We start from the raw sequence: 24,925 nt of genomic DNA, 5'->3' as shown, positions 1-24,925 counted from the left end.
TGCTGAACCTTTTAGAATAAACCCTTAGCTCAGGTCACTTCCTTTGTTTCTTTGTGTTGTACCTTGTAACCTCATCTATCTTCATGTCTGAAAGCACTTTTAGATATTTTTTTAACTGGCAGGTCACCTAATGACTGACATAGTATCCTGCTTTCACTGCCTTCCCTGATTGGATGACCTAAATTTTGCCAACAGGAGCACTGAATGAAATAATTATTAATGCCCTGAGATTATTCAGGTGAAGGCTAAGAGTACTTTAAAATGAAGGATGTAATAGGAGACAGTAAGTATAGAAACATTTAGGATATTAAAGAGACTTTCCTTCCTCTCATCCCTCAAAGCACATTTTTTGCTTTTTGCATGTAGTTAAGTTTTGGCTGTAAATATGAAGTCTGGAGTTTGTATTAGCTGTCTTCCTCCCTTCCAAAGGTAAAAGGAAGAGTGAAATCTAAATCAGGTACAATGTTTAGCAAATTTTGCAGACCCTTTTTCTTGCTATATTTTTACCAGTTAGTTGCTCTTTCTGCCTCCATTCTCAACCTTCCTTTATCAGTGCTGTCACTGTGATGACTGGCAGATCCTGGCTTTTACTCCTTGGTTATGTCCAAGGCATATTTGAGGGATAAAAGAAATTTCAATGGGACGTTTGACCTCAAAGGATGAGGGCATACCACACTGTTGAGGAAAGAGATAGTATACAATTTTTCTCTTCACGAGTTATTTTCCTGTTGCTCATACATACATGACCCTTGTTTTTCCTCGTCTGATATTGTGTTGCATATATTTGGCTTGACAAATGTGGATATTTTGCAGTAATCTCCTTTTCTTATCCATATTACTGATAGCATTCCTCCACTTTCATGAAAATGCAAAATCTACAAAAAAAAAAGTAGGTATGCCAAAAAGGGTTTGAAAGCCCATTTAGTCTCCATGTATATGCTCCAAGCCAAACTACAGTTTTTGTACATATAACAAAAATGTAAGAAAACAGGGAGAAGTGCTCATAGAATCACAAGTCAAATCGCATAAACAGAATCATAAATATATTATTCCACTGTTTACTCAGCTCTAAACCTGACACTTAACAAGAAATGTTTAGCCACATGGGACAGGAAACTGCATCTTCTCACTTATCCACATTCATGCTCAGTCTCTTGCATTTGATTTGTGCCAAATTAGCAGAAGAGAGTGAGGGATGAGGCTAAATTGTTCCTCCCTGTGCAGAGGGAATGCGGAGGTCTCCCAACAGCAAGTGGCTTTCCTCACCATATGTGTTTCTTCATCTTGGCCCAGCAGGGCAGGAAAATGAATTTGAGGATTTTCAACACAACACACATTATGTAAGCGTTAGCTGCAGTGTTTTGTTCCATTTTTGCTTTCAGTGGCTTATTCACATGCATTTCACAGAGAGTGGCTAAGCCCAAAAGTTAGAAAAGATTTGGCATGTGTTGAGAGGTCTATGGAATTAGTTAAAATTGTTAGATGAGGGTGAAATTCAGGTTAGTGCTTTGCATATAATCATGATGTAGCTCAGTTAGCAAAGCTGCATTTCTGTGCAGATACAGTCATCTGTTTCCAAGGTAGTCCAAAATCAGCCTTGTCATTCTCAGTGCTGATAAAACAATGGACTAATTTGAGACAATATACTCACTTGAGGCAACCTGACTGATTGAATAACAGTGTATTTGGCTAACCACTACAGAAATTTTCAGGGTAGGGGTTTTGGACAACATAGGATATTCTTCAAGCAGGTCCTGCTGCCACAGGGAAATTGCTAGGCATCATTTGTACGTTGTTCCTATAGAAGCAGAAAGGGTAATGTAGGATACTCTCTTGTAAATTGATAGTTAGGGCGTGCTTTGTACATAGTTCAAGATAATAATGGGATATGTTTATACATGTGCTGGAGGGGTGAACTCAGCAAAGAAAATTCAGGAGGTCTCATGCAAAACAGTTGAACATGCTATTGCAAGGACCCAGAAAGTGACAGCCCATTCTGTTTGAGAGACTTAATTCTTCACATAAGCATTATGCTATGCAACGTATTTCGGCAAATTAGGGGATTTTTTAACAAGCATTCTGTCTGTGAATTTTTCCAACACATGAACCATAAAGCCCTGAAGGATATTTTCTTTAATGGTAGACTATCAAGTTGTAATCTCACTTGCCAATATGTGACCTCCCTTCAAGAAAGAGCATTTCAGATGCAGCATTTAAAGTTGTTTCTTTAAATGTTGGATGTTTGTGTCCATACTGTTTTCACCAGGTTGCATGATGTTAAGATGTTCCAGTTAAGCACATATGAAGTCATGACCAGCCTCCTTTCCTGTCTTCATCGTACTGATTAGTGTTCCCCACTACAAGGATATATATAGTATTGCTAACAAAAGGAATAAGATGAGAAAATACCTAGTTTTGTTGCCAGTTGTGAAATCAATACAACTCAATCAGTGCTCTTGAAATTAGCAAATGTGCATTGCCTTCTGGAAAAAAAAATTGAACTGCTAGTCAGATAGAATGGTGTATTTTACTCTTATATCCCAATCCAAACAAAATCAAGCAGTACCATTAGCAGATATTGAAACCCCTAAATCTTACTCCTGCAATCGTGAGTAAAAAATATACTCATTAATATTATTTTTATGAGTGTATAAACAGAGTTCCTTAAACCACAGATCTAAGTGAATACACAGAGTAAAAAATATACTCATTAATATTATTTTTATGAGTGTATAAACAGAGTTCCTTAAACCACAGAAGATCTAAGAGAATACACAGTTTAAAATGTTATCCATAAGTACTTCTATGTTAATATATTGCTGCATCACTCCACTCTTAAAAAGTAAAATGTACTTTGTAAGTGCATGAAAAGACTCTTCTTTCATATTTTATTGCCACAATTTATAAAACAATCAAATGCTTGGAATAGCCTTTTTTTTTTCTAAGTTATAGACAGAGTTGATTCAGACATTTAATATCTACATAATAGATTTAAGGCCTTCTTCCAAAATTTAAGCTTCTAATTTATACTATATTATATGAGATGATCTTTATCACTTGTAAACAGGCCCATGAAGCAGAAGCAAAAGTATGTAGTTGTGTCTGGAGGAATACACCCATTAAATTTGTGGGTTTATGTTTTAAGCTGCTAATACTTTATAACTGATCCCACAAACAATGTCCCTCCCTGCCCCAAATAATTAGCTTGTCTATGTCCATTCTTATTTTCACTGCTAATAAAAACAAAAACCAAAAACAACAACAACAAGAAAAATGGAAAACAACAACAACAACAACAACAAAAAACTCAAACCCAAACAAGCTAAATATCAGATAAATGAAAGCACAAAACAGGGCTAAAGTAACTACACATATCTACATAAATACTACATTAAATACACATGCTCCTGTATTTAAGGATTATGAAGTTATATGAACATTCTGAAATATTTTATTACTAATTTTGGAAAACAGTAAAGATTTTTGTGACACTGATTTTCTGACTCAAGGAAGTGTGAACAATTTGCACCAATTAACTGAACATTGAAATCAGTTTAAAGAAAGCAATAAAGACAAAGTATGTCTCAGGAATATTTTGAATCACAGTTACAACAGAATAGTGGTACTATGCAATCATAAAATTTTTTAAAGTCTCAGTGTACTTTTTAATATCACAGCTGTCTCCTTTCTTCTCAGTGAAAAGCTCTCAAGTAAGCAGTCATTCGAAATTTTTCTTTTCCTGCAAGTATCACCCTGTGAGGGTTTTCTGCCAATGCATTTTGGGGGTTTAATTTCGGTTGTTTAAAAAACATGTGACTCTGAAGTGTTTCTGAATGCATAGGTAACAAAACTGGGAGTTTACCTCAATGCTCCCCCTCTGTCAACAAAAGTATCCTGTCAGTGTTCTCCAAAGCTTACTCATATTTCTGCCACTACGGTTCATCTGCCATTTTCATACATTTTTCATTTTCCTTTCTTGTCTACACTAAAACATCAAAGATAACTCACGGCTATAGACTATCAAAATTCACAGCTTGTTAAAAGATCTGGTAATAAAACCAGGATTTTAAAGGGACAGATTATATGTATCAAATTATGACTGACTGAAACTGTGTGTGGGATAAACTATCAAAAAACCCTATCATAGCAAAAAAATATAGAATATCAGAGACATGCAAAGACATTATTGTGTTTTCTGGAAGTCATATTGAATGATATGCATTCTGATAATCAAAAAGAGGAGAAAAAAAGAAGAAATATTCTTTAATGCTAATTCTATCATGCAAAATGCACTCTATCTCCTCTGAGAAAGAATTAATCAAGCACAGTAAGGTTCCCTCTAAAAACCAGAAACTACAGGGTTCATGCTTATGGCTAAAGAAAGTTGAAAAAGTGGCATAGCTAAGAAATTGAGTAAAATTACTTTATAATACAGTAAACATTTGCTTGCCTAAAAACCACAATTTCAGACCATTGCAGGGCTATAAGTGTTCTCCAGTGCCCAGCTGGAGAGCTGTGCAGGGAGAAACTCAATGAAATTCAACAAATGCAAGTATAAAGTCCTGCATTTGGGGAGGAACAACCCCACACATCAGTACAGGCTGGGGGCTGATCTGTTGGAGAGCAGTCCCGGGGAAAAGGACCTGGAAGTCCTAGTTGATAGCAGGATGACCATGAACCAGCAGTGTGCTCTTGCAGCCAAGAAGGCCAATGGCATCCTGGGGTGCATTGAGAGGTATGTGGCCAATAGGTCAAGGGAAGTCATTCTTCCCCTCTACTCTGCCCTGGTGAGACCCCATTTGGAATACTGTGTGCAGTTCTGGGCTCCTCAGTTCAAGAAAGACAAAGAACTTTTGGAGAGGGTCCAGCGCAGGGCTACTGAGATGATCAAGGGCCTGGAGCATCTGTTGTATGAGTAAAGGCTCAGGGAGCTGGGGATGTTTAGCTTGGAGAAGAGGAGGCTGAGGTGGGATCTTATTAATGCTTATATATATATAAAGGGTGGGTGTCAGGAAGATGGGGCCAGGCTCTTCTCAGTGGTGTCTGGTGACAGGACTAGGGGCAATGGCCACAAGCTGATGAACAAGAGGTTCAACCTGAAGATAAGGAAGAACTTCTTTACGATGAGAGTAACAGAGCCCTGGAACGGGCTGCCCAGGGGGCTGGGGGAGTCGCCATCTCTGGAGACTTTCAAGGCCCACCTGGATGTGTTCCTGGGTGATGTACTCTAGGTGATCCTGCTCTGGCAGGGGAGTTGGACTAGATGATCTTGTGAGGCCCCTTTCCAACCCCTAGCATTCTGTGAATCTGTGAATCTGTAAAGATTCCATTTATTTTATTATTTTCATAAATTGCTAGGTAATTACAATGTATTAAGCATTTTAGCACACATAAATGACTAGCTTCTGTGCTACAGAAACATTCATTTTTGTATTTGAAAGTTTCCATGCATTGCATGTTCAGAGACACATTGGATAAACACAGCACTTTTAAATGTGAAAAAAAAATGACAGACAAGTCATTGACAGCTGGATGCTGAGATTCCTATGATTATTCTAAATGCAGTTTCTAGTATGACTGTGAGTTTGGAATTCAGCATACTGCCTAGATGCCTAAAGTGACTAGGTTCACCTATATTGTGTCTGCATACTGTCAAATTCCAATTTATCTGTATGGAGAACAAAGAAACACAGCTATGTAAGTGTGTAAAACATGTAACTGCAAAGACTTTTAATAGATTGGTCAACATGGCAATGCAAACTATTCCTACTCCATTGGAGTGCTCATAAATTACACAACAAAATAAGCCCTAGTTTGTTCAAAAACGTTATGTCAGTCAGTTAGTTGTTGATGCACATATTACATTCTATTTGTGGGTTGACTACACATTCAACATGTGCTGAGCATTCAGGCCATCCTGATGCAGTGTTTGGATGCAATCAGATGCTGTGAGGTAGGCAAGTCCAGAAGGGTCAACTGAGGGAGGCTACCTGTCCTCATTTTACTTCCAAAACAGTAACTAAGCAGTTTGCCCACAAACCACACAGTACTTTCCAATCAGGCCAGGCATCTTGTAGATTAGGAACTTCCTCTAAATGAAGATGTACTTTTTAAACTGTTGGTGCCACAACAATTATGTCATACTAAGAAATTTCACCAGCTGCCTGAAAACTAAAAGCTTCCACTAGGATGAAAAGTCATACATTATGTATTTCAAAGGTATTAAACGCTGTGGTTTGCATTATCACATGAAAACATCTTGGAGTAATCACAAATAATTAAGTGATACAAGCATTTGGTAATCCTACTTAAAAAATATATTGTTGTTATGCATGCGTAAAACCACAGCATATATGCAAATGCCCATTTTCTTAGCTGCACAGAATACAAATTTCAGACTTTCCAGAATGAAGACATGAAGAAATGAAGACATGATACTAAATGAAGACATGCTCTTTTTCATTACCACAGCTACCTAAAGATGGAAGGGGGGTAAGGGGTGGTTTGGTTTTACCATCTTATTTTTTGCATGCTATGACTGACCAGATCTCTCACATAAAGCAGAGTGAAGAAGAAAAAAAAAAAAAAGGTAAAGAACAAAATTCAAAAGCCTGAACATCATAAAAGGTTATCAAGAGCTCAGAAATGCTAACTAGTGTTCTACACAAAGGAACTAAGAATATAAATTACTAAGAAACAAAACCCAAACATCCAGTTCTGTACAATTCTACTATGAATAGCTATTTTATTTTTAAAAATATATAAATATAAAATTAAAAAATATTTGTGTTTCTAATAATTTAAGAACGTAGAAGTTACCAGGTTAGACTAGAAGTGTAATTCATGTGGTCAAATGTCCTGTTTTAGAGTGCAGTCAAAGTAAGGTTCTTTAGAAAAAGGTATAAAAGACATCTAGTCAGAGGAAACTCTAATGAAGTTCTTATCTTCATAATTAATTATTAAAGACTGTATTAAACCCTAAGGTATGATATTTTTCCCATCACAAAATTAATTCTAGCATTAGCAAATGCTGCCATATGCTATTACTAACCTTATCATCTAATTCCTTTTGAATACAGTTAGATTCTTGGTCTCTCGGAGATCTGTGTGCAGGCTTATCTGTGTATCTGAAAAATTACTGCTTGATTTCAGATCTACCTCCATACTTTTGTGTGTGTATAAAACACCACAGTGATGGATATTAACACTCAGCATTTAGCCTCTCACTTCTCTGCTTTCAGGTGTTATGTATATTATATATGTATATTCATCTCTTGGATAGATAAAAATTCCTAGTGCAGTAGAAACCCTACAAATTTCACTACAACTGAGGGTCCATTCTGTATTTTTATATTCAAATACATCTGCACTTTCAATCATGAAGCTGTATCCAACTGTTTGGGAATGCAGACATAGAAGCAACTGTCAGGCAGGGTTGTGGCCCAATGAGTAGGTGCCTTGGTTGTTGGTGTATCTGGGGAGGACTGCACTGAAATCTGCACAGTATCATAAAAAAAAAAAAAATAGAGTATCATCATAGTTTTTAGTGTCACTAACAGATTCAAGGACAACAATAATTTCAGTGGAGATATCATGAGATATCCTTCATCTCCTGGGAAAGGGGCTGTGCATTTTTTTTTGTGTTAGTCATCAGTTTCCATTTACAAGTAATTGTAGCTGAAGGCTGCGTTTCCCCTAAGGGTACTGTAGAATATTATGTACAGCACTGTGATGAAGGAAGGGCATGAGAGAGTGCAGTTAAATAAAAGATATATTTTTTTTCATCTGGTTTGGCAAACAAGCCACCATTTAAAAAATTTGGGGGATTGAATGAAATGCATTTATTTTGGTTTTGCTCACAGAAAAAAAACAAAGTCAATGCAAACCATTTTTATATAATGAATATTTTATTCATCAGTGAATTATATATTTTCTTTTCAGGCCCTTGAAAGGAATCCAAATTAAATCGAATAGATACATCAGAAACAGAACAGATGGTGGCATCCTTTTACCTCATAACTGTTGTTAGATGTTGGTGTTTTACCTTGGTACAGTTCTTCAGAATGGAAGGACTTTGATTCCTATTTCCCACAACAGTAGCTTCATAACCTTGCTACAGAGCACCCTGGAATTATATTTTTCTCCACACCTTCAAGTGGAACTTTTTTATATGAATGAACAACTAAAGATTCACTGACACTAGAATCCAAACTTTCTCTTCCTAATCAGTCTCTTGCTAGTAGGTTCCTTAGCATAGTTAGCTCATTTGACAGGGTAGCATCTTTCTCAGGGATGATGCTCAGGAATAGTTCACAGATAAAATCAATTACCTTTTCCAAAGGCAGTATAGACAAAGCTTTGATGAATATCCCTCTCTCAATTTTATGCAGTTATTGTCCCAGCAGGAGATGAATTCACTAATTCTACATGTTCTCATGGTAAAGGACCCATATTACAGGGTGATTTCTGTATAGAAAAAAATAATCTCATATGCTGTATGCCCTCAAATTATTTCAGACACTTAGAACTGAAAAAAATGCACAAAACAGATAACAATTATGTCTGAGGTCTACAGTTGCAACACATAGGACCCAGAAGAGATAAATTTTTAAGACACTTGTTGTATGGATGTAGACATTGTGGGGTTTATTCCTGCTTTGTTCACCACTAAAGACACAGTCAATAAATCTTGTATATTGGAAATCTTCCTGGATTTTTTAAAAATATTTTTCCCTTTTTTATTTATAAAAAAATATTTATTTTCTCTACTAAGATTTCACACTAGTAATTGCCTTATAAAAAAGGTCTGCTGTCTAACCCAAATGATAAACACCATGTACCATTTTAGAAGAGGACACAACATCCCCAGAAAGGTCGTTCACTACCTTTGGGTCCTACTGTGGACAATTTTATACTGCTGTTAAAAAGGGATGGTAAGACTTAGGCCTGCTATGCTCACTGATTTAGATTGGCTCTCCCACATTACCAGTGGTGGGAGATCTGTAGATCATCTTCAGATGCCTGCATTTCTGTATCAGGTAGCCCAAACTCAGAAAACTAATTCCACCTGACCGTGCAGTGATCAACATAGCTCAGAGTGATGTGTAGTTGTTCCTGTGATCAGCATAGGAGTTATATATTCTATTTTGTTTTACAAGTGGCCATACTCGTCATACGAGTTCACTGGAATGTGGTAACCTCCTGCAGCATAGGATAATTTTTTCTCTTGGGGAAAAAAGATCATCCAAAACCATAATAAGCTTATCTGATGTTTCTGTCATTAGTGTGTCATAAGAGATCATGCATGCATTACCCACTTCCTTCAGAATTTATAGTGTATAATGTCACTATGCAGCTAGTCACTCCTTTCTCTTCTCCTGTTGTGCTCCTTTTTAGGGTTTTGTTAGCTTGAATAGAATGTACGCTCAAGAAAGGACACAAATTCATATATTCTACACCACATATAGAGAGGATTTTCTTCTGTATCTTTGTCAGCTTGCATAGACTTTACTCTGAGGCAAATGGAATTCCATTTACTATAAACATGAACTGAAAGTAGAAATAGGAAAATCAGAGTATCTGATGTGACTTCATCTAATAATTCAGTACGTTAGATGTGGCTGCTCACATCCTTTGAAATCTCATGTGATACAAAAGAGTAGATAACCAAAAGGAATTCCACATTTCTTATGAATTAATTAAATCTTTTTAGTTGATGTGCTGCCTTAGTCTTCATGGTACCAAAACAATTACAGTATCTTACTGAATCTCCAGAAGCGTATGTTTGAATTTGGCCCTGAAGCAGTTGGGCAGTTGTACTAGCTGATCATTGTAGGTCCCTTCCAAATGAAATACTCCTCTTCTCTTCTTCCCCTTCCAAATGAAATACTCCTCTTCTCCTCTTTCTCACGCTCTTGCTCTGCTCGTCCTCTTCTCTTTACGTACAGCATTCCTAATGGCCATGTAGTAATGGTTGGTAGGCCTGTGTGATGTACTCTAGGTGACCCTGCTCTGGCAGGGGGGTTGGACTAGATGATCTTTCGAGGTCCCTTCCAACCCCTATGATTCTATGATTCTATGATTCCTCTTTCTCATGCTTTTGCTCTGCTCGTCCTCTTCTCTTTATGTACAGCATTCCTAATGGCCATGTAGTAATGGTTGGTAGGATCATGGAATCAAGTGTAGCTGCATGTAATGTTTGCTATACAACTCGCCTGTCTGCCTTGAATATGCAAGTATGTCTTCAAACACATGGATTAACACACTCCTAAAGTAAAGAAAATGGTTTAACAAACCTTAAATCCACAAAGAAAACAGAAACCTGCTGCATCCATAAACTTTTCAGAATAGCTGATGGATGTTTTTTTTCTTCTCAAAATTGTTCAGTAATCTTAAAGGACAATTGAATATATGTAACAAAGACAAGGAAGGATGTCTTCTGTGCATATTTTTCAAATGATAACCACAGCTTTAATGGGCTGGTCTTTGCATGAGTTCTACATATCTACTAGATGTAAAATTGTCATGATTAGGAAATCAAGTGCTATATGGCTGGATTTACAACAGAATACCCTGGGTGTATGCAAATTTGAGACTTCCAGTCTCTCCAGAATGCACCTCCTTTGCTTAAGCTTCTTTCCAGACTGCTCTCCAGAACTCTTCCCTAAAAGCAACCAAGCTACTGTTTGTTAAAACATTTCCTCATCGTACTGTCTGTATCTGTGAAATACCTACATCTCCTAGCAGATAGCTGTTTATTTGTCTGAAATAAGCAGACATGATCTCTGAAACCACAGACAAGAGGATATTTAATAGACTGAAACACGGGGTGACGTGTAATTGAAGAAATGGGACAAGATCTGTCTGTGAAAATTACATGTACTCTGGTTTCCTTAATGTTCTTTGACAAATCCAGGTACTTTAAGCTCTTTGGAAGCAACAAAGGGTTTTTTTGTTTGTTTGGTTGGTTTTTTTCTTTCCTTTTTAACACAGACATCAGTCACACACTTTAATTAGATTGTGAACAAAATGCAGTCATCATCCAAATAAAAAAAAAACCAAACATGTACACTTAAACCTCTTAAGGAAAGAATGTGTGATTCTTCAAAATAAGTGAAAGAGGCCTTTGTTAAGGAAAAAAAAAAGAGAGATATGAATTGTGAATATATTGAAATAGATATTTCAACAAGCGTCCAATAAGGCATAGAATGTGGAGCCTCTGTGAAATGTCCTTTATCCACGTAGATGGGTTTGTAGGAAGAGAGCATTGTTTACCAGAGCTGAAAAGTGAGATAAAAATAAAAAAAAAAAAAATCACCACGAAAATATAAGTGCACTGGTGCTATGAAACACATCACTGCTGGCTAACCTGACAGGGTAGATCTAAGTTACTTGCTTATACTCTGTCATTTTAAACAGCATGATAGTGCAAACTGCAGTAAAAATAGGTCTTGGCTTTGACTCTGAGGCGTTACGTGTTGGAGAGGTGCCAGTGGTTTCATTACAGAACCATAGGGGTCTAGTCTTCTGTCAATGTGTGTCCGCAGCAACTTTAATATGAAGAGGAATGTGTGTGGTCATCCATAGGCAAAGAGGCCCCAAAAGATTGTTTTATTATTTGGATGACACAATTAAATTGAGGCTTAATTCTTCTCATTCTGTAGATAAAAAGTCTAGCATAATTTTACAACAGCTTTTATTTCAGTCATGAATAAGAGATTGAAATAATTAATTAGGCCTATAATCAAACACTGATCTGCAAGGTACTAGCATGTTCTGTAAGGTGAAACTGAGAGCACTTAAAAATCTCTGTTGCAATGAAAAAAAACCCCAACTATCCAGAACAGATTGTCAGCCCATGGTCAGTGTTTTGAAATACAAAGAACTTTTTCCAGAAGCCACATGTAGTAACTACATTATGTACTACAGAATAGGCTTATTCAACTGCAGTTTTGCCTTTTCTTTGCATAGTCTGGTGACTTTGAGAGAAAGTGGATATAGTAAAATACTAAAACTTCTTGCCGTGAATCTAAAATACCTGTTTCTGAACCACCTTCCCAAAGCAAGTGCAGCTGGTGCATAACCAGCTGATAGTGCTTCCCTCTAGCCCACAGTTTAGCATGAAACACACCTGAGTGTCATACTGAGCTACAAGGGTACAAAGAGAAACACCAAACCAAAAAACAGCCACTCAAAGAGATCTGCTTGTTACATCCCTGCCTAGGAGAAAGAAGGAAGCACAAAATGTATTTCTCTTTCTACCTATTTCTCCTTCATTCTTACAAATTTCTGGTGTAGCACTAAAGCAATGTATGATGCTGTTTAAGGACATAATGTATTCAAACATTTTTCCTGTTTTGGATGTTTAGAAAACCAGACCTGCCTGCAATGTATTTTTATACCATTCTCTTGGTGTGCAGGACAACTCAAGCACACATAGCACACAAACATTAAACTATACCAAAGTACAGGATACTCAGCTCAAGATTAAGCCAAGTCACAGATGACTTTTATTTTAGATAAACAATGAAAAACTGCCAAATTCCCAAATTATACTCTTGTATAACACAAATGCACAAAATTCTCTTTTACACAGGTGCCTTTATCATAGAATCATATAGAGAGAGAATCATAGAATGTATTGGGTTGGAAGGGGCCTCTAAAGACCATCTAGATCAACCCTCCTACAATAAGCAGGGGCATCTCTAACTAACTAGTTCAGGCTACTCAGGGCCCTATCAAGCCTGACCTTTAATGTCTTCAGGGATGGGGCCTCTCTAGGTAACCTGTTCCAGTGATCAACCACCCTCATATTAAAGAACTTTTTCCTAATGTCTATCCTAAATCTACCCTTTTCTAGCTTAAAACGATTACCCCTTTTCCTGTTGCTACAAACCCTTGAGAACAGATCTTCCCCTTCCTTCCAGCAGCTTGGAAAAGTAGGTGGGATGCATAGAGGAAGGACTAAAAGAAGAATTCATGGCAGTTCGGGCAGTGACATCATGGTTTCTTAACATTATTGGCAAAACTCCCACTCACTTGAACTGGATTTTGGCTTAGCTGAACCTTTCAGAAATCAATCCCTAAACAAAGGAACTAAAACTTGGAGAGAGGAGGAAGAGGATTTAGGTACTAAGTTACACAGAAAAGGACAAGGATTTTGGATATCATGGAGGAAAAGTGGCACTGAATGGAATGACCAAACAGGTAAACAAGAGAGTAGGATATAAACAGCAAAAAATGAAGGTTGATAAAGACAAAGGCTATGGATTTGGTGTTGCTTGGAAACAAAGAAATTACAAGCTTCATAGACAAGGCAAATATTGCAGAGGGAATAGCAGAGAAACCTCCAGCTTGGAAATCTGGAAGACTTGATGGAACTATGTGAACTTTATAGGTCAATAAAATTTTAGGCAGTGAGATAACTCAAAGGGATTGGTGGTGATGAGTTCTGGAGGAAGCTGCTTCAGACTATATCATGATTTGCATTGTATGTGTAGGACTTCCCCTTTTACAGCACTATTTCAGATGATCAGCTGTTAAGGAGAACATATGGTGCAAACAATTCCCTTACAGAGACTTTTGAAAAGTACTTTTGGGCTTTGGGACCAATTTCTGTATCACATTGGTTTGCCTGTGTCTTTTTGACGACTAGATTAGGAGATAGATGCTTTGCCTGCTGTGAGCTCTTCTGTTATTCCTCACTCAACTACAAGTGCCAGCTTACTAGAGAAGACATTGCAAAATGTCATGCCCTCCTTAGCGTCAGAGCTAAAAATATATTCCTCTATTTGCTACTGAATACTGTCTTTTAAGTAGTTTTCCACTTGTCTTCTAGTCTTCTTCTGACCTTGGTGTTTTGTAATTGGGAAATGTTGTGCCACACCTGTTTGAATGGCATTCACAATACCTATAAACACTTGTTCTTATACCATTTGAATAACAACATTTATAACTCCTTTGAGTTAAAAAAGGATAATCAAGTCCTGTGCCTTTCTTCTTTTCATCTGTTCTTATTGTAACAGGGTAGAGAGGAGGAAGTTTCCTGTGAAAAACAGATCTGTGCAGGTGCTGTGTCATCAGATCTATCAATGAGCCATGATAATGTCACTTCAATCCCATCTGTACATTTCACCATATCGAGTAAACATGACCTTCATAATCACCATGAAAACAATCATCTGGCTGTTCTACTAGGGTAATGTTTCTGGTAAACTGACCAATTATGAAATCACTATCAAGTCTGGAAAGAGAAAAGTTCAAACTGTATGTATATACTGAAAATCCATGTCTGAAGTTACAGAGATATTTCACAATTAATCTAATTTTAGATGGATTATTAGGGAAAAAAAATAATGTTCTGCTACTGTTAAATTCTGACTCTCTTGGCTTAGATCATATAGATGCATCTATTGTCATTTTATCCTTTGTTAAGAAGGTTCATTGTAAACAAATAAAATTTTGCTTTCAAAAAAAGAGAAGTATATGATCAATTAAAGTCTTGTTTTGTAGAAAGTCATCATATACATATTGAAATTTTTGCTTTTGCCGGGCCTTTTAAACTAATTATTCTGGTTTCATTCAAGAAAGAGCTTACAGTTATTTTAAATTAAATATTTGTACACACACACATATGCACATTCAGTGTTAACAATCTAATTACAGATTTATGCTTGGATTTAGTTTTGCTTTTTAAGAATAAATATAAACCTCACTAGCCTGTGTGAAATCAAACTTCCATCACTTTCTAGTTCCTGATATTTCCAAGAAATTTTAGGCTTTTATTGTATTTACCAATATAAATTATTTTATATTTGAATACAAATTTTACTGGGCTTTTATCAACTCTACAGGACTTGGATCTAACTAAACTTTTCGCTGAGATCTTGTGTTTTTATTGGATGCCTAACTTACTGACATATTCTCAGCTACACAAACTGTGACAATTCATAAACACCAGAACAGTCACAAGAGGCTGAAAAACAAATCATCGACTTACTGTGATTTACATAAGACTTTAGTTGAGTGACCATAATTGTCTTTGAAAATGTTATTAGTCTAAAGGAAATATAGGGTAATGTGGCTTTGATTAGATGCTGATCATGGGTCAAGTTTCAGATGTAGTATGTGATGAGCTTGTACATGCATGGTTATTAAAGCTTAGCCTATGCATGACAATCTATGTCATTTGATGACATTTGGAAGATCAGTATCTTGATAGTGTTATGAAACATATACAAAATTCAAATTATTGTAGTAGGTGGTAAAAAACATGAGAAGCCGAGTATATACTCAAAGCAAAACTAAAAGCCATTTAATTTGTTTCTTCTGTCTTTCATACATGTGTTTACTTGTTTTCTGTAAGGTAAAAACACTGGTAAAGCTACAATGAAGGCTATTTTTGTACTGCTTCCAACTTAGCACGAGCCAGCGAGAACAAGACACCTCACGAAAATATCCCATACAGAGTTACAACCCAATTTCTAAACAGTGTTCTACTTAAAGATTTTCTACTTTTCTTAATATAAGTGTAAAAGATAGTTACAATTAACTTCTTATTACCGATAGATGCATTTTTTTTTCCAATATGTGGGCTTATCATACCATTAAAAACTGAAAAAAAAATCCCTCTTCCTGTGTATTTACAAACTTGTTCAATTTTTCAGTAGAGTGGTAGATTTGCTTAAAGATATTTTCTATACAGTTGTTCCTATCACTAGTTTTGTTTTATCCAAATCAAACCAGCCCTTCTGATGCTGCAGTCACCTATAAATTTATAGTGCAAATAACTTCATCATTTTCAATTTGCTGCTGAAAGGAACAGGGTTTTGTCAAGCCACAGGGCAGCACTAGACCTACTAACCAAAAGATTCATCAGTCAGTAACACATCAGACTGCTGTGGTCTCTGAGACCACGTTTCAGTCTGAAACGGAAACGTGAATGTGTTTGTAGGTGCATAAACTTCTGTTGGGATGAGCTTCTTATTAGTTATCCGAGTCCAAAAATTGCTACGTATCCCCTCAGTTTGAATGCAGAATAATGTAGAAGCTGCATTTGTTTCAATCTATTTTTTTTATAAGATCCCTTGATTCCACATTTCATATACATCCCTTGAATCCCCAAGTCCATTTTTGTCACATGCAGAGCGGCTTGCTATTAGTCAAAAGACATATGCTTGCTTTTAATGGATTGTTAACTGCCTGTGGTCCTCTTCAGATGCAGAGTGGCTGGGCACTAGCTGACCATCAGGACGTGAAGCAATTGAGATCGTGCTTAAACTGTAAAATGTATTATCACCCTTTTATTTTCATGAAAAACCCTCAGTGACTTTAATGCCATCCTTTGCATAACACTGACAGAGGACTCCATCTCACACTTAAAATTGTAGATGGGACACAATTGTGACATTTACGGCATCTTAATGCAAAAGAGGAACCTCTTTCTTACTGTGCAAAGACCATCTAATACAACTAAAAGGATTTCTCTTTAACTGCACTTGTTGCAAACAATCAGGTTTGAACAAACCACAGCCAAAAGATCAACATTTTTGTGAGGTGAATCTGATTTCTACAAATACAGGAGATGATAAGGCATAACGGTTTTTCCAGATTATCTCTGTAAAACATTTGTGGTCCTTCACAAACTGTCTCTCTCCCTGCCCCCCAATTATCCTTTTCCAGAGCAGATGAAGACAGCAGAGTTATCTAGCTCTCTGTGCTTTACAAAACATTTTATGTTTCTCAGTTAGAATAAGTTAGTTGTCACAGAAGCCAGCTAGTAGCCAAAAAGGTCTATTTAAAGTTCTCTAGCACCCAATCCTTCTTCATCTACTTATTACGAACTCTCTGACACTCCTCAGGATGGAGTAGGAAGCACATCACAAGCAAGTTCAATTTTTCTGGCAGCTCTTTTCTGTCTTTGGGAGAGAAACTATCATTCATCGTGGGGCCAGAAGCAAACATGTCAGACACAAAAACGCAGGTGTCTTCCATTATGTGACAGGTGCACATCTCTTCAATGCACACAACCAGGCACGCCAGCTCAATGCTCATACTGGAACAGACATGCAACCATGCAGAAAAGAACAGGGTATACAACCTTCAGGTGCATACATGTGTCTCACTAAATGGAAAAAAAATGGCTTTATATTTTATTAAATGGTCTACTTCTTTCTTAGAGAAGCTGGCATTTTCTACCTTCCTGATACCTCCTAGTAAACTTATAATTAAAATCAATGCCCAGTATACATGCTTAAAAAGCTAGTAGCTTCATTAATATAAAAGTAAACAAAGAAATGAAATTGCAACCTAAATACTATAGGCATACCTTAAAAAAACAAAACTGAGTCTTTAAAATTACATATGCATTAGCTTTGCACAAAGTCCTTCATTCAGTCCTTGCTGAAACTCAGGTACACTATGCTGAATAAGAAAAAAACTAAACAGGGGCTAGAATTTCAAGAGGTAGCTGTATTGAGCCCTCCACAAGATTTTGTTGAATGTGTAAAAGAAATCTCCCCCCAGCCTTCATGCACTTTAAGCCGGCAGGTTGCACCTGCATATCACAAGCGGGCAGTCTTCAGCCCCAGGGGGTTTCAGCAAACCTTTGCACATGCATTTCACCTCAAAACAACCGGAAAGAACTTCTGAGTCTTGCCTCTTTTTCCTCTAATCTTTCACTTCTGGAGCAAAGCAGCCAAATAAGGAAGCAGAATGTTTCAATAATTTTTCTTAAAGGAAGTCTAGTGTTATAGTTAACAATTAGTTCAGACATTTTTCAGTTTAAGAAAGTGGGAACGGTTTAAAAGTTGTGAAATTATCCTTTCGGTATCAAAGCTTCTCTGCTTTCAAAATGCAACTTAAAAAGTTATAAAAGATTAAAATTGAAAAAAAGCTTTCTAAACATCCATAATATTTCAAATTACTTAATTCATAATTTTTATTTCATTTATTAGCTAATAAACTTTTTCCATCATTTTAACTTGTGATTCTAGCGGGAACAGGGAAGATTCTCCTAAGTAACAACTTTTGGAACTGTTCCCACAAAGTGACTTGAAACAAAAGAGGATCTCTGTATTTAACTGCTTTCTCATTAGACTCCTTTTGCAGTTATGGAGCCACAATGGAGAAGTATGACTAGTCCTTTGTCCTCTTGCACCAGCTCATGGGAGGCTGGTGAGGGAAGAATGTACTTGTGAGGCTGCTGCAAGCATTGTTTGTTCAGCTGATAGGTGGATCCAGCAAGGTCCACGACATACACTGCACTGAATATCTTCACCAACTGGAAGGAAACGTGCTGTCTCAGGAATAAGCAAGGAGCAAGGAACTTCCCTCCCACAGGGAAAGGAAGCAGAGGAAGACAGGGCGATGAAGTGCAGTTCAGTTGCACTCTTGTGCAGTTCATGTCTTTTTTTTTCCCACTCTACTTCTACAGCAGAACAACCAAGGCCTAATACCTGCTAATGATTAGGCTACAAATCAAATGAAATTATTTGAATTACAAATAATTTACCCTATGAAATATTTACATTTGGAAAAACATAAAATGAGAAAACATTACAAAAAGCTTCTCCTTTCTTAACATGTAATTTCCAGTGAGAGGGAGGGATACATCTGTCAGACATTCTGGTGAATTTTATCTAATTTTCTATGTTCCAAAACATTCAAAAACTCAAGTAGTGATGGCTTTGTTATAATCCTGCAGGTTGCCCCATATTCTAAAGACTCTAAAAAAATCAGCAATTGCACAGAAATTGAGTTTTGAACAATGATAAACTGCTGAATGTGGAAAGAATCACTCCAGCAGTCTTCTAATTTTGTATTCCATAATAATGAAATTAGAATCTCTTCCAAATTTCCCTCAGATTAATCTTCATGTTATGCACAGTGTTGGCATTACAGATCCTAGTTTAATCAAGACAAGTATTATTCATAAAATGGAAGAAAAACACTTCATCATAAAATGTCTTTCTGGACTTTTTCCTGTGATGTGTCCTGCATGGACTAGCTGAAGAGAATAGGATCATGATTAGAAGAGAATGCTTTGGGCTGAAGAAAAGGCTCAGTGCAATCTGCTTCATTGACACACTGAGGCATCATTAAGATACTTTATTTTCTTATAGTGACAGGAATACTTTCAGACAAGAATTCATAACATAAACACCCATATAATAAAAAAAAAAAAAAGAAGATATTTGTATAGATTTTGTAGACTTGGGGTCTAAACCTGAATTGTCATTAGTAGGTTTTTTTAAGCTGAAGAACATATCTTACTAGGCTGATGGAACTACCTCTCCCTCCCACTGACAACTGAATATCTTCCTCTTGACGACTACTGCTGTCAAACTGTAGTTTACAAGTCAAATTAATGGAATATTAATTACATTGGAATACTCTTAGAATTCTTTCTAGCTTTTTTAATATTACTAATAAACAGCTGGATATAAGCATAAGATCCACATGTTCAGTAAATCCAGGATTAAAACAGCTAGAATTGTGAGATCATAAGGATAGTACTTTATGGGGAGATTTTTACCATATGTGACAACTTGTTTTGCCTGTGTTGCAGTTGTTAAAAGAGAGATCAAACTTGTTGCAATAATTGGAAATATGTTAAAATTTATCCACCTTGTTAGATTACACCTTGTCATTGCTTCTGGTGGGAGGAGAAGGAAGAAATCATTCAGCATTTTCTATGGTTCTCTTTCCTTAGCAGAAAGTGTAACCTCTTTCTTTCACAGTCTGGGAAACAGGTATTCATCTTCTCATTCAAAATAGAGTATTTCCAGTTTAATATAATAAATTATGTCTTATTATTGGTGAATGATGATGATTCATTCACTTGTCAAAACTGGTAAAAGGAAGGAAATAAAAACATTCAGTTTATCAAATAAGGATGTGCTTTAGACAGCCATCTATCCTCAGCTGCATTTTGTTCAGCCTGCCATTGTAACTTAATTTTACCCAGAGGTTCATCAAACATCTGTTTTAACCACTCAGCTAATCACCAGTCATGATGACATTTCAGACATTTCTATTCTAGATGATCCCAGTACTTCCAGTGTTTTGCCATGTACACGTGCATGACAGATGAAGGCTGTATTCACAGAATTCTCTCTCACAGAATTTCCCTCCTTTGCTTCTAAAACAACTCACTGACATTTAAACAAGTTTTGGAATATTGGTGTCTTATGTCTCAAGGATAGATTTTTAATTCAGTTCAGTGATGCACTGGAATAATTTAACTAGTGGTAGTGGATTCATTTCATAACACAGCAGCTGTCAAAGTAAGTTTGATCATGAATGGACAAAATCATAAATTAGACAAAAAAAGTCACAGAAGACTTAAAGTCAATGCTCCATTTTCTGCAGAACAGCTGTAGAAATTACAATCAAAAATGGTATGTTTAATAGCACAGGAGTTTTATATTCTGCTTCTTGGGATTAAGTATGAATAATAAACATGGAGTTCCATAAAAGCTGCCAAGATTAGGTTATGCAGGATTATTTTGGAATGGTATTCTAACCCTTTGTTAATTGGTTGTGTATGTTTTATTTTTGATTTCTTGAATATGATAAAGCAGCTTTCTCAATTTTTCATTATTTTTAAACTCACATGTAAACTGAGATTATGTATACAAGTAGAAATAGCAACTGTTGTAAAGGACTGTTAATTGTTACCAATGTCAAGACTCTAAATCACCATACTCCCACTGAGTCTTGTCAAGTTGCCTTAACTTTTACCATGTTTCCTCTTATGGATCTGTCACATCATGCAAATTCAGGCATTTAACTCGGCTGTATTAACCAGCTAGATACCCAGGGTTCCTCATATGAACAGTAGAGAGAGAGGATTTTCCCATCCTGTGCTTCACAACAAGGACATATCAGCAAGATTCACAGCCTGTCTGCAGAAAAGTACTTCTGCTCATTTACATGTCCTTCATCACACATATTTAAAGTGTGACAGACACCAACACTGAATTTATGGATTTCTGCTGACTGTACAGGTTTGTAGTCCCCAAAATACTATCCAAAACCTCTTAGCAAATTTAGACCTGTGGGAATCGATCCCAAGGCCACTAAAAGTAACCCTTCCATGACAGTCTATGAGTTTTAGATCTAGAGACCTGTTTTAACATTATTGGTCTTGATTTTTTTTGTTAATCAGTGGAAATATTTTGACAATGTAATAAAAATAAAAGCTTTTCAATATGCCTTCTACTTAATCTGTGTTCATGGAATAGTTAAGGAAATAACCTCTCCTTCAAAAAATGCATAATAACTTCTGCTACTGTTGTAAGCACTAATAATGTTTAGGAAAACAAGGAAAGTTCCTCAAAACTTTACAAAGTTTTAGCTGCTCTTTATTCAAACAGAAGTGTGTCTAAAGCTAATAGTTCCATGAATTGCTAGTTGGAAGTACACCTGGGTTGTAATGAATGGCATGTTGATTTTTATTAATGTCAACATTGCAGAAAAAGAATGATTGCTTTTAAATAGTACTTTCCGTTCCCCAGCTTATTGCTCTGTTCTCTCTGAACAGACACAAGCCATAAAAAAAAAAAAAAAAATAATTTCAAGATTCTAAAATCAACTGAAAAATAACTCTGTACCTAATAAAAGTCTGTTTAAGTTTAGGTTCTCTTTGATTTCTTCCATTTCTTTCATCCTCAAAAAGGATCATATCATCAAATAAGATATTCTATAACAGTTTGCTCTAAAAATGGTTTGTTTTTTTTTTTTTGTGTTATGAATTAACTGAGAAAGCTACAAGCAACTTTGAGTTTATTCAGGTAATGTATATGTCTGTGTACCAGGATATTACTTTTTTTCCTATTCAGACAAGAAATTTAATTGTATGAATACACAAACTCTTACAATGATGTCCATAAGACTGTGGAAATAAGGTTTTATTTGAAGCATAATGCAGCAACACTGGTAAAAGAATTATTTGAAATACAGAGCTACTGTATTAACATAATAGTTTGCTGGTTTTCTTCCTGAAAGTCATTATTTGAAAAATAACAAATCGTTTAGAAAAAAAAGGGAGCTAACAAGTAAAATTTAGTGTTAGAATCTGTGTGATTCAGTATAATTTCTGTGTTCAAGCTTGAGTTTCGTAAAAGAAATGCAAAATGCGTTCACTAATCTTGTCTTTAGAGGTCAAAACCAAATCATCCTTTACTATAAACTAAAGTGAACCAATGGTGTAAATCAAAACTCATTGTATAGTTGCTAGCCAAGTAATATTTTCTGTGTTTCAACACCCAGAAATAAATTTCTTTTGTTAGAGGTACTTGACATAAAACTGACTTGTCAAGCTGTTAAAACAGAAAGTACCAGACATTTATACAATAAAGTATTTTTCTGACTTAAGCCTACACATACAAAAAATCCAGGCTTTAAATACAATTCACCTAAATATGTTTCCTTATATCAAACAGGATTTTGTTTTATCCTTACTTACTGTATCTATGATATGCCATTACTTTGGCACTTGCTTCCCCTGACTTAATCCAAAAGGCCAGGGAGATCAACCCTGATTCGATTCAGCAAGCCTGCTTACTTCAATTTTTAGTGAGGAAAATGTTTTTGTGCCACATTCTCTCCCTCATACAATTCCTCTGCTTGAATTGGCAGGTACTTTATCAAGCTATACAGACCTGTGCTTTATTCCGCAGGCGAGAGTGCCTTCTAAACCAGATGCATGTCAAACCTTTTTCACAATAAATGGACATATGTTGACTTTTTTATTACATTAAAATGTATATTATTAAACATTATATATGAAAAAAAAAACAAAAACAAAAAACATTTGCTAAAAGGGGAGTTTAAGATAACACCAGTGACTTTAATTTCTTGTTTTTAAGATTTTCCAAATCTTACAGATGTGCTGTTTTGAAGACTGATGATTGTATTATTGCTCTTTCCTACCCAGCTTGTCATTTTCATCACTATCAGCTGGATAAAAACTCCCATAGTCGACACTTACCTCTGCCTGCCTTCCCATCAGAACTGGGAGAAGGAGACTTAAATGTCTGATGTGCTGTACTGCTCACCATGACTGACATCAGGAAAGATCAAAGAATAACAGATATCCAAGTATGCAACATTTAATTTCTTATTGGAAGATCAGTAAAATGCCTTCTTTTTGCTCTAAGATAATAATTAGTGAATTACACATCATTCACTCCTCCTATTCTTTTTTTTTTTTTTTTTTTTTTTTAAGTTTTAGCTGTCAACAAGAAAGAAAAGTAACTCTCTTCATTCTGTCCAGGCATTCTTCTTCATTATTTTTGACAAATGTAAGCTGATCTTCTTAGACTTTTGAAATACAACCATTTCTATCAAATCTGTGGATGGTAACAAAGATTTATCGTGCTTCATGTAACAGGCTAGAGCAGCACTGAAGGGTAATAATAAATGTTAGAAGAAACAGTCATTTAAGGATATATTGAGAAAGTGTCAACATTACTATGCCAGCCACACTGCAATGACATTCAGTTTCTTGCATTAAAATATAGGAAACCTATCTTTTGCACCATAAATTTTATTATCTGTGAATTCTGAGTTTGTTTGCAATTATCATTCAGAATTACTCATTAATAAGAATGAAAATATTATAGTGCTAAGTATTAGGACATGAAAATATAGAAACGATAGCATTTGATCTGTAAACTTATCATCACTTACCTTCTCTGCTGATTGGGCCGTACCAAAAAAGATTGGAATAAAAGCTAACCAAATTATGCAGGTTGTGTACATGGTAAATCCAATGGGTTTTGCTTCATTGAAGGTCTCTGGAACCCCTCTTGTTTTAATAGCATAAACAGTGCATGTGACCATCAAGAGAATACTGTATCCAAGGGAACAAATGAGAGAAAGATCTGAAATGTCACATTTGAGAACTCCCCTGGCATTTTCTGGTTCAAGTGTCCTCTGCTCTCCATAGTCTACGATAGTATGTGGTGGATCGATAGCAAACCAGATGAAGACTCCAATAAGCTGCATGGATATGAGGCTGAAAGTGATCACCAGCTGGGAAGCTGGACTAATGAATTTGGGAGCTGTGACAGATTTTTTACCTTGTTCAAATATTCTGTGAATCCTGTTTGTTTTTGTAAGCAAGGCAGCATAGCTGAAACACATGCCAAGTCCTAAAAAGATCCTTCGAAACGAGCAGACCACCGTATCAGGAGTCGCAATCATTAAAAAAGTGATGGAGTAACAGAGGAAAATCCCAGTCAGGAGCACATAACTGAGCTCCCGTCCAGAGGCCCTGACGATCGGGGTGTCGTTGTACCGGACGAACGTCACAATCACAAAGGTGGTGGCAATTATACCGAGAATAGCGATGAAGACAGGCACAATGGCCCAAGGAGAGTGCCACTCCAGTTTGATTATAGGGATAAGCTGGCAATCCGTGCGGTTGGCGTTGGGTCTCTTATTAATGGGGCACAGTTCACAGTTGAATTCGTCCACCTGGTAATGGTACCCCTCACAGCGTTCACAGTGCCAGCAGCAGGGCACCCCCTTCACAGTTTTCTTTCTTTCCCCAGCTTTACAGGGCAGGCTGCAGACAGATGCCGGGTGAGTGCGTTGTCTATTAGCCCACTGCATGTCTTCTACCTGTGGGTATAAAAAATTAACGAGCCTTCTATTTTCCCCCATTTATAATATCCTAATCCTGGCCACAGGTTTGTCATAAATCACTACACGCTGACAGTACAAATACAGTTTACCATAATAAGAAACCTGTTTCTTTCCCTTGTATTGACTTTATAAAAGTGTTAAATGATTGTGTCCAATAAATCATTCATGCCACAGGCTTGATGAGTGTCATTAGTTTCTATTTACCTCTTTACTGCTGACCAAATTGACGTCTGTAAAGATATTTATTGACGACAGGCTAGTTTAAAAGCAA

At 36.4% G+C, this 24,925-nt stretch overlaps 1 protein-coding gene across 1 annotated transcript in view; it reads right to left on the bottom strand.

Annotated features, from left to right (window-relative positions):
- The window catches only part of LOC103774224 (metabotropic glutamate receptor 8), a 51,444-nt gene extending 26,772 nt beyond the window's left edge, over positions 1–24,672 (bottom strand). Inside the window, exon 1 of the mRNA XM_008941612.1 lies at positions 23,695–24,672. Within this exon, the coding sequence (XP_008939860.1) occupies positions 23,695–24,672 (978 nt within the window). The remainder of the gene's footprint in view (positions 1–23,694) is intronic.
- Between the last annotated feature and the right edge of the window lie 253 nt (positions 24,673–24,925).

Source organism: Merops nubicus, unplaced genomic scaffold (assembly GCF_000691845.1).
Source record: "Merops nubicus isolate BGI_N331 unplaced genomic scaffold, ASM69184v1 scaffold1646, whole genome shotgun sequence".
In the NCBI taxonomy this organism is placed as follows: domain Eukaryota; kingdom Metazoa; phylum Chordata; class Aves; order Coraciiformes; family Meropidae; genus Merops; species Merops nubicus.
This window is presented reverse-complemented; position numbering and strand designations above follow the sequence as displayed.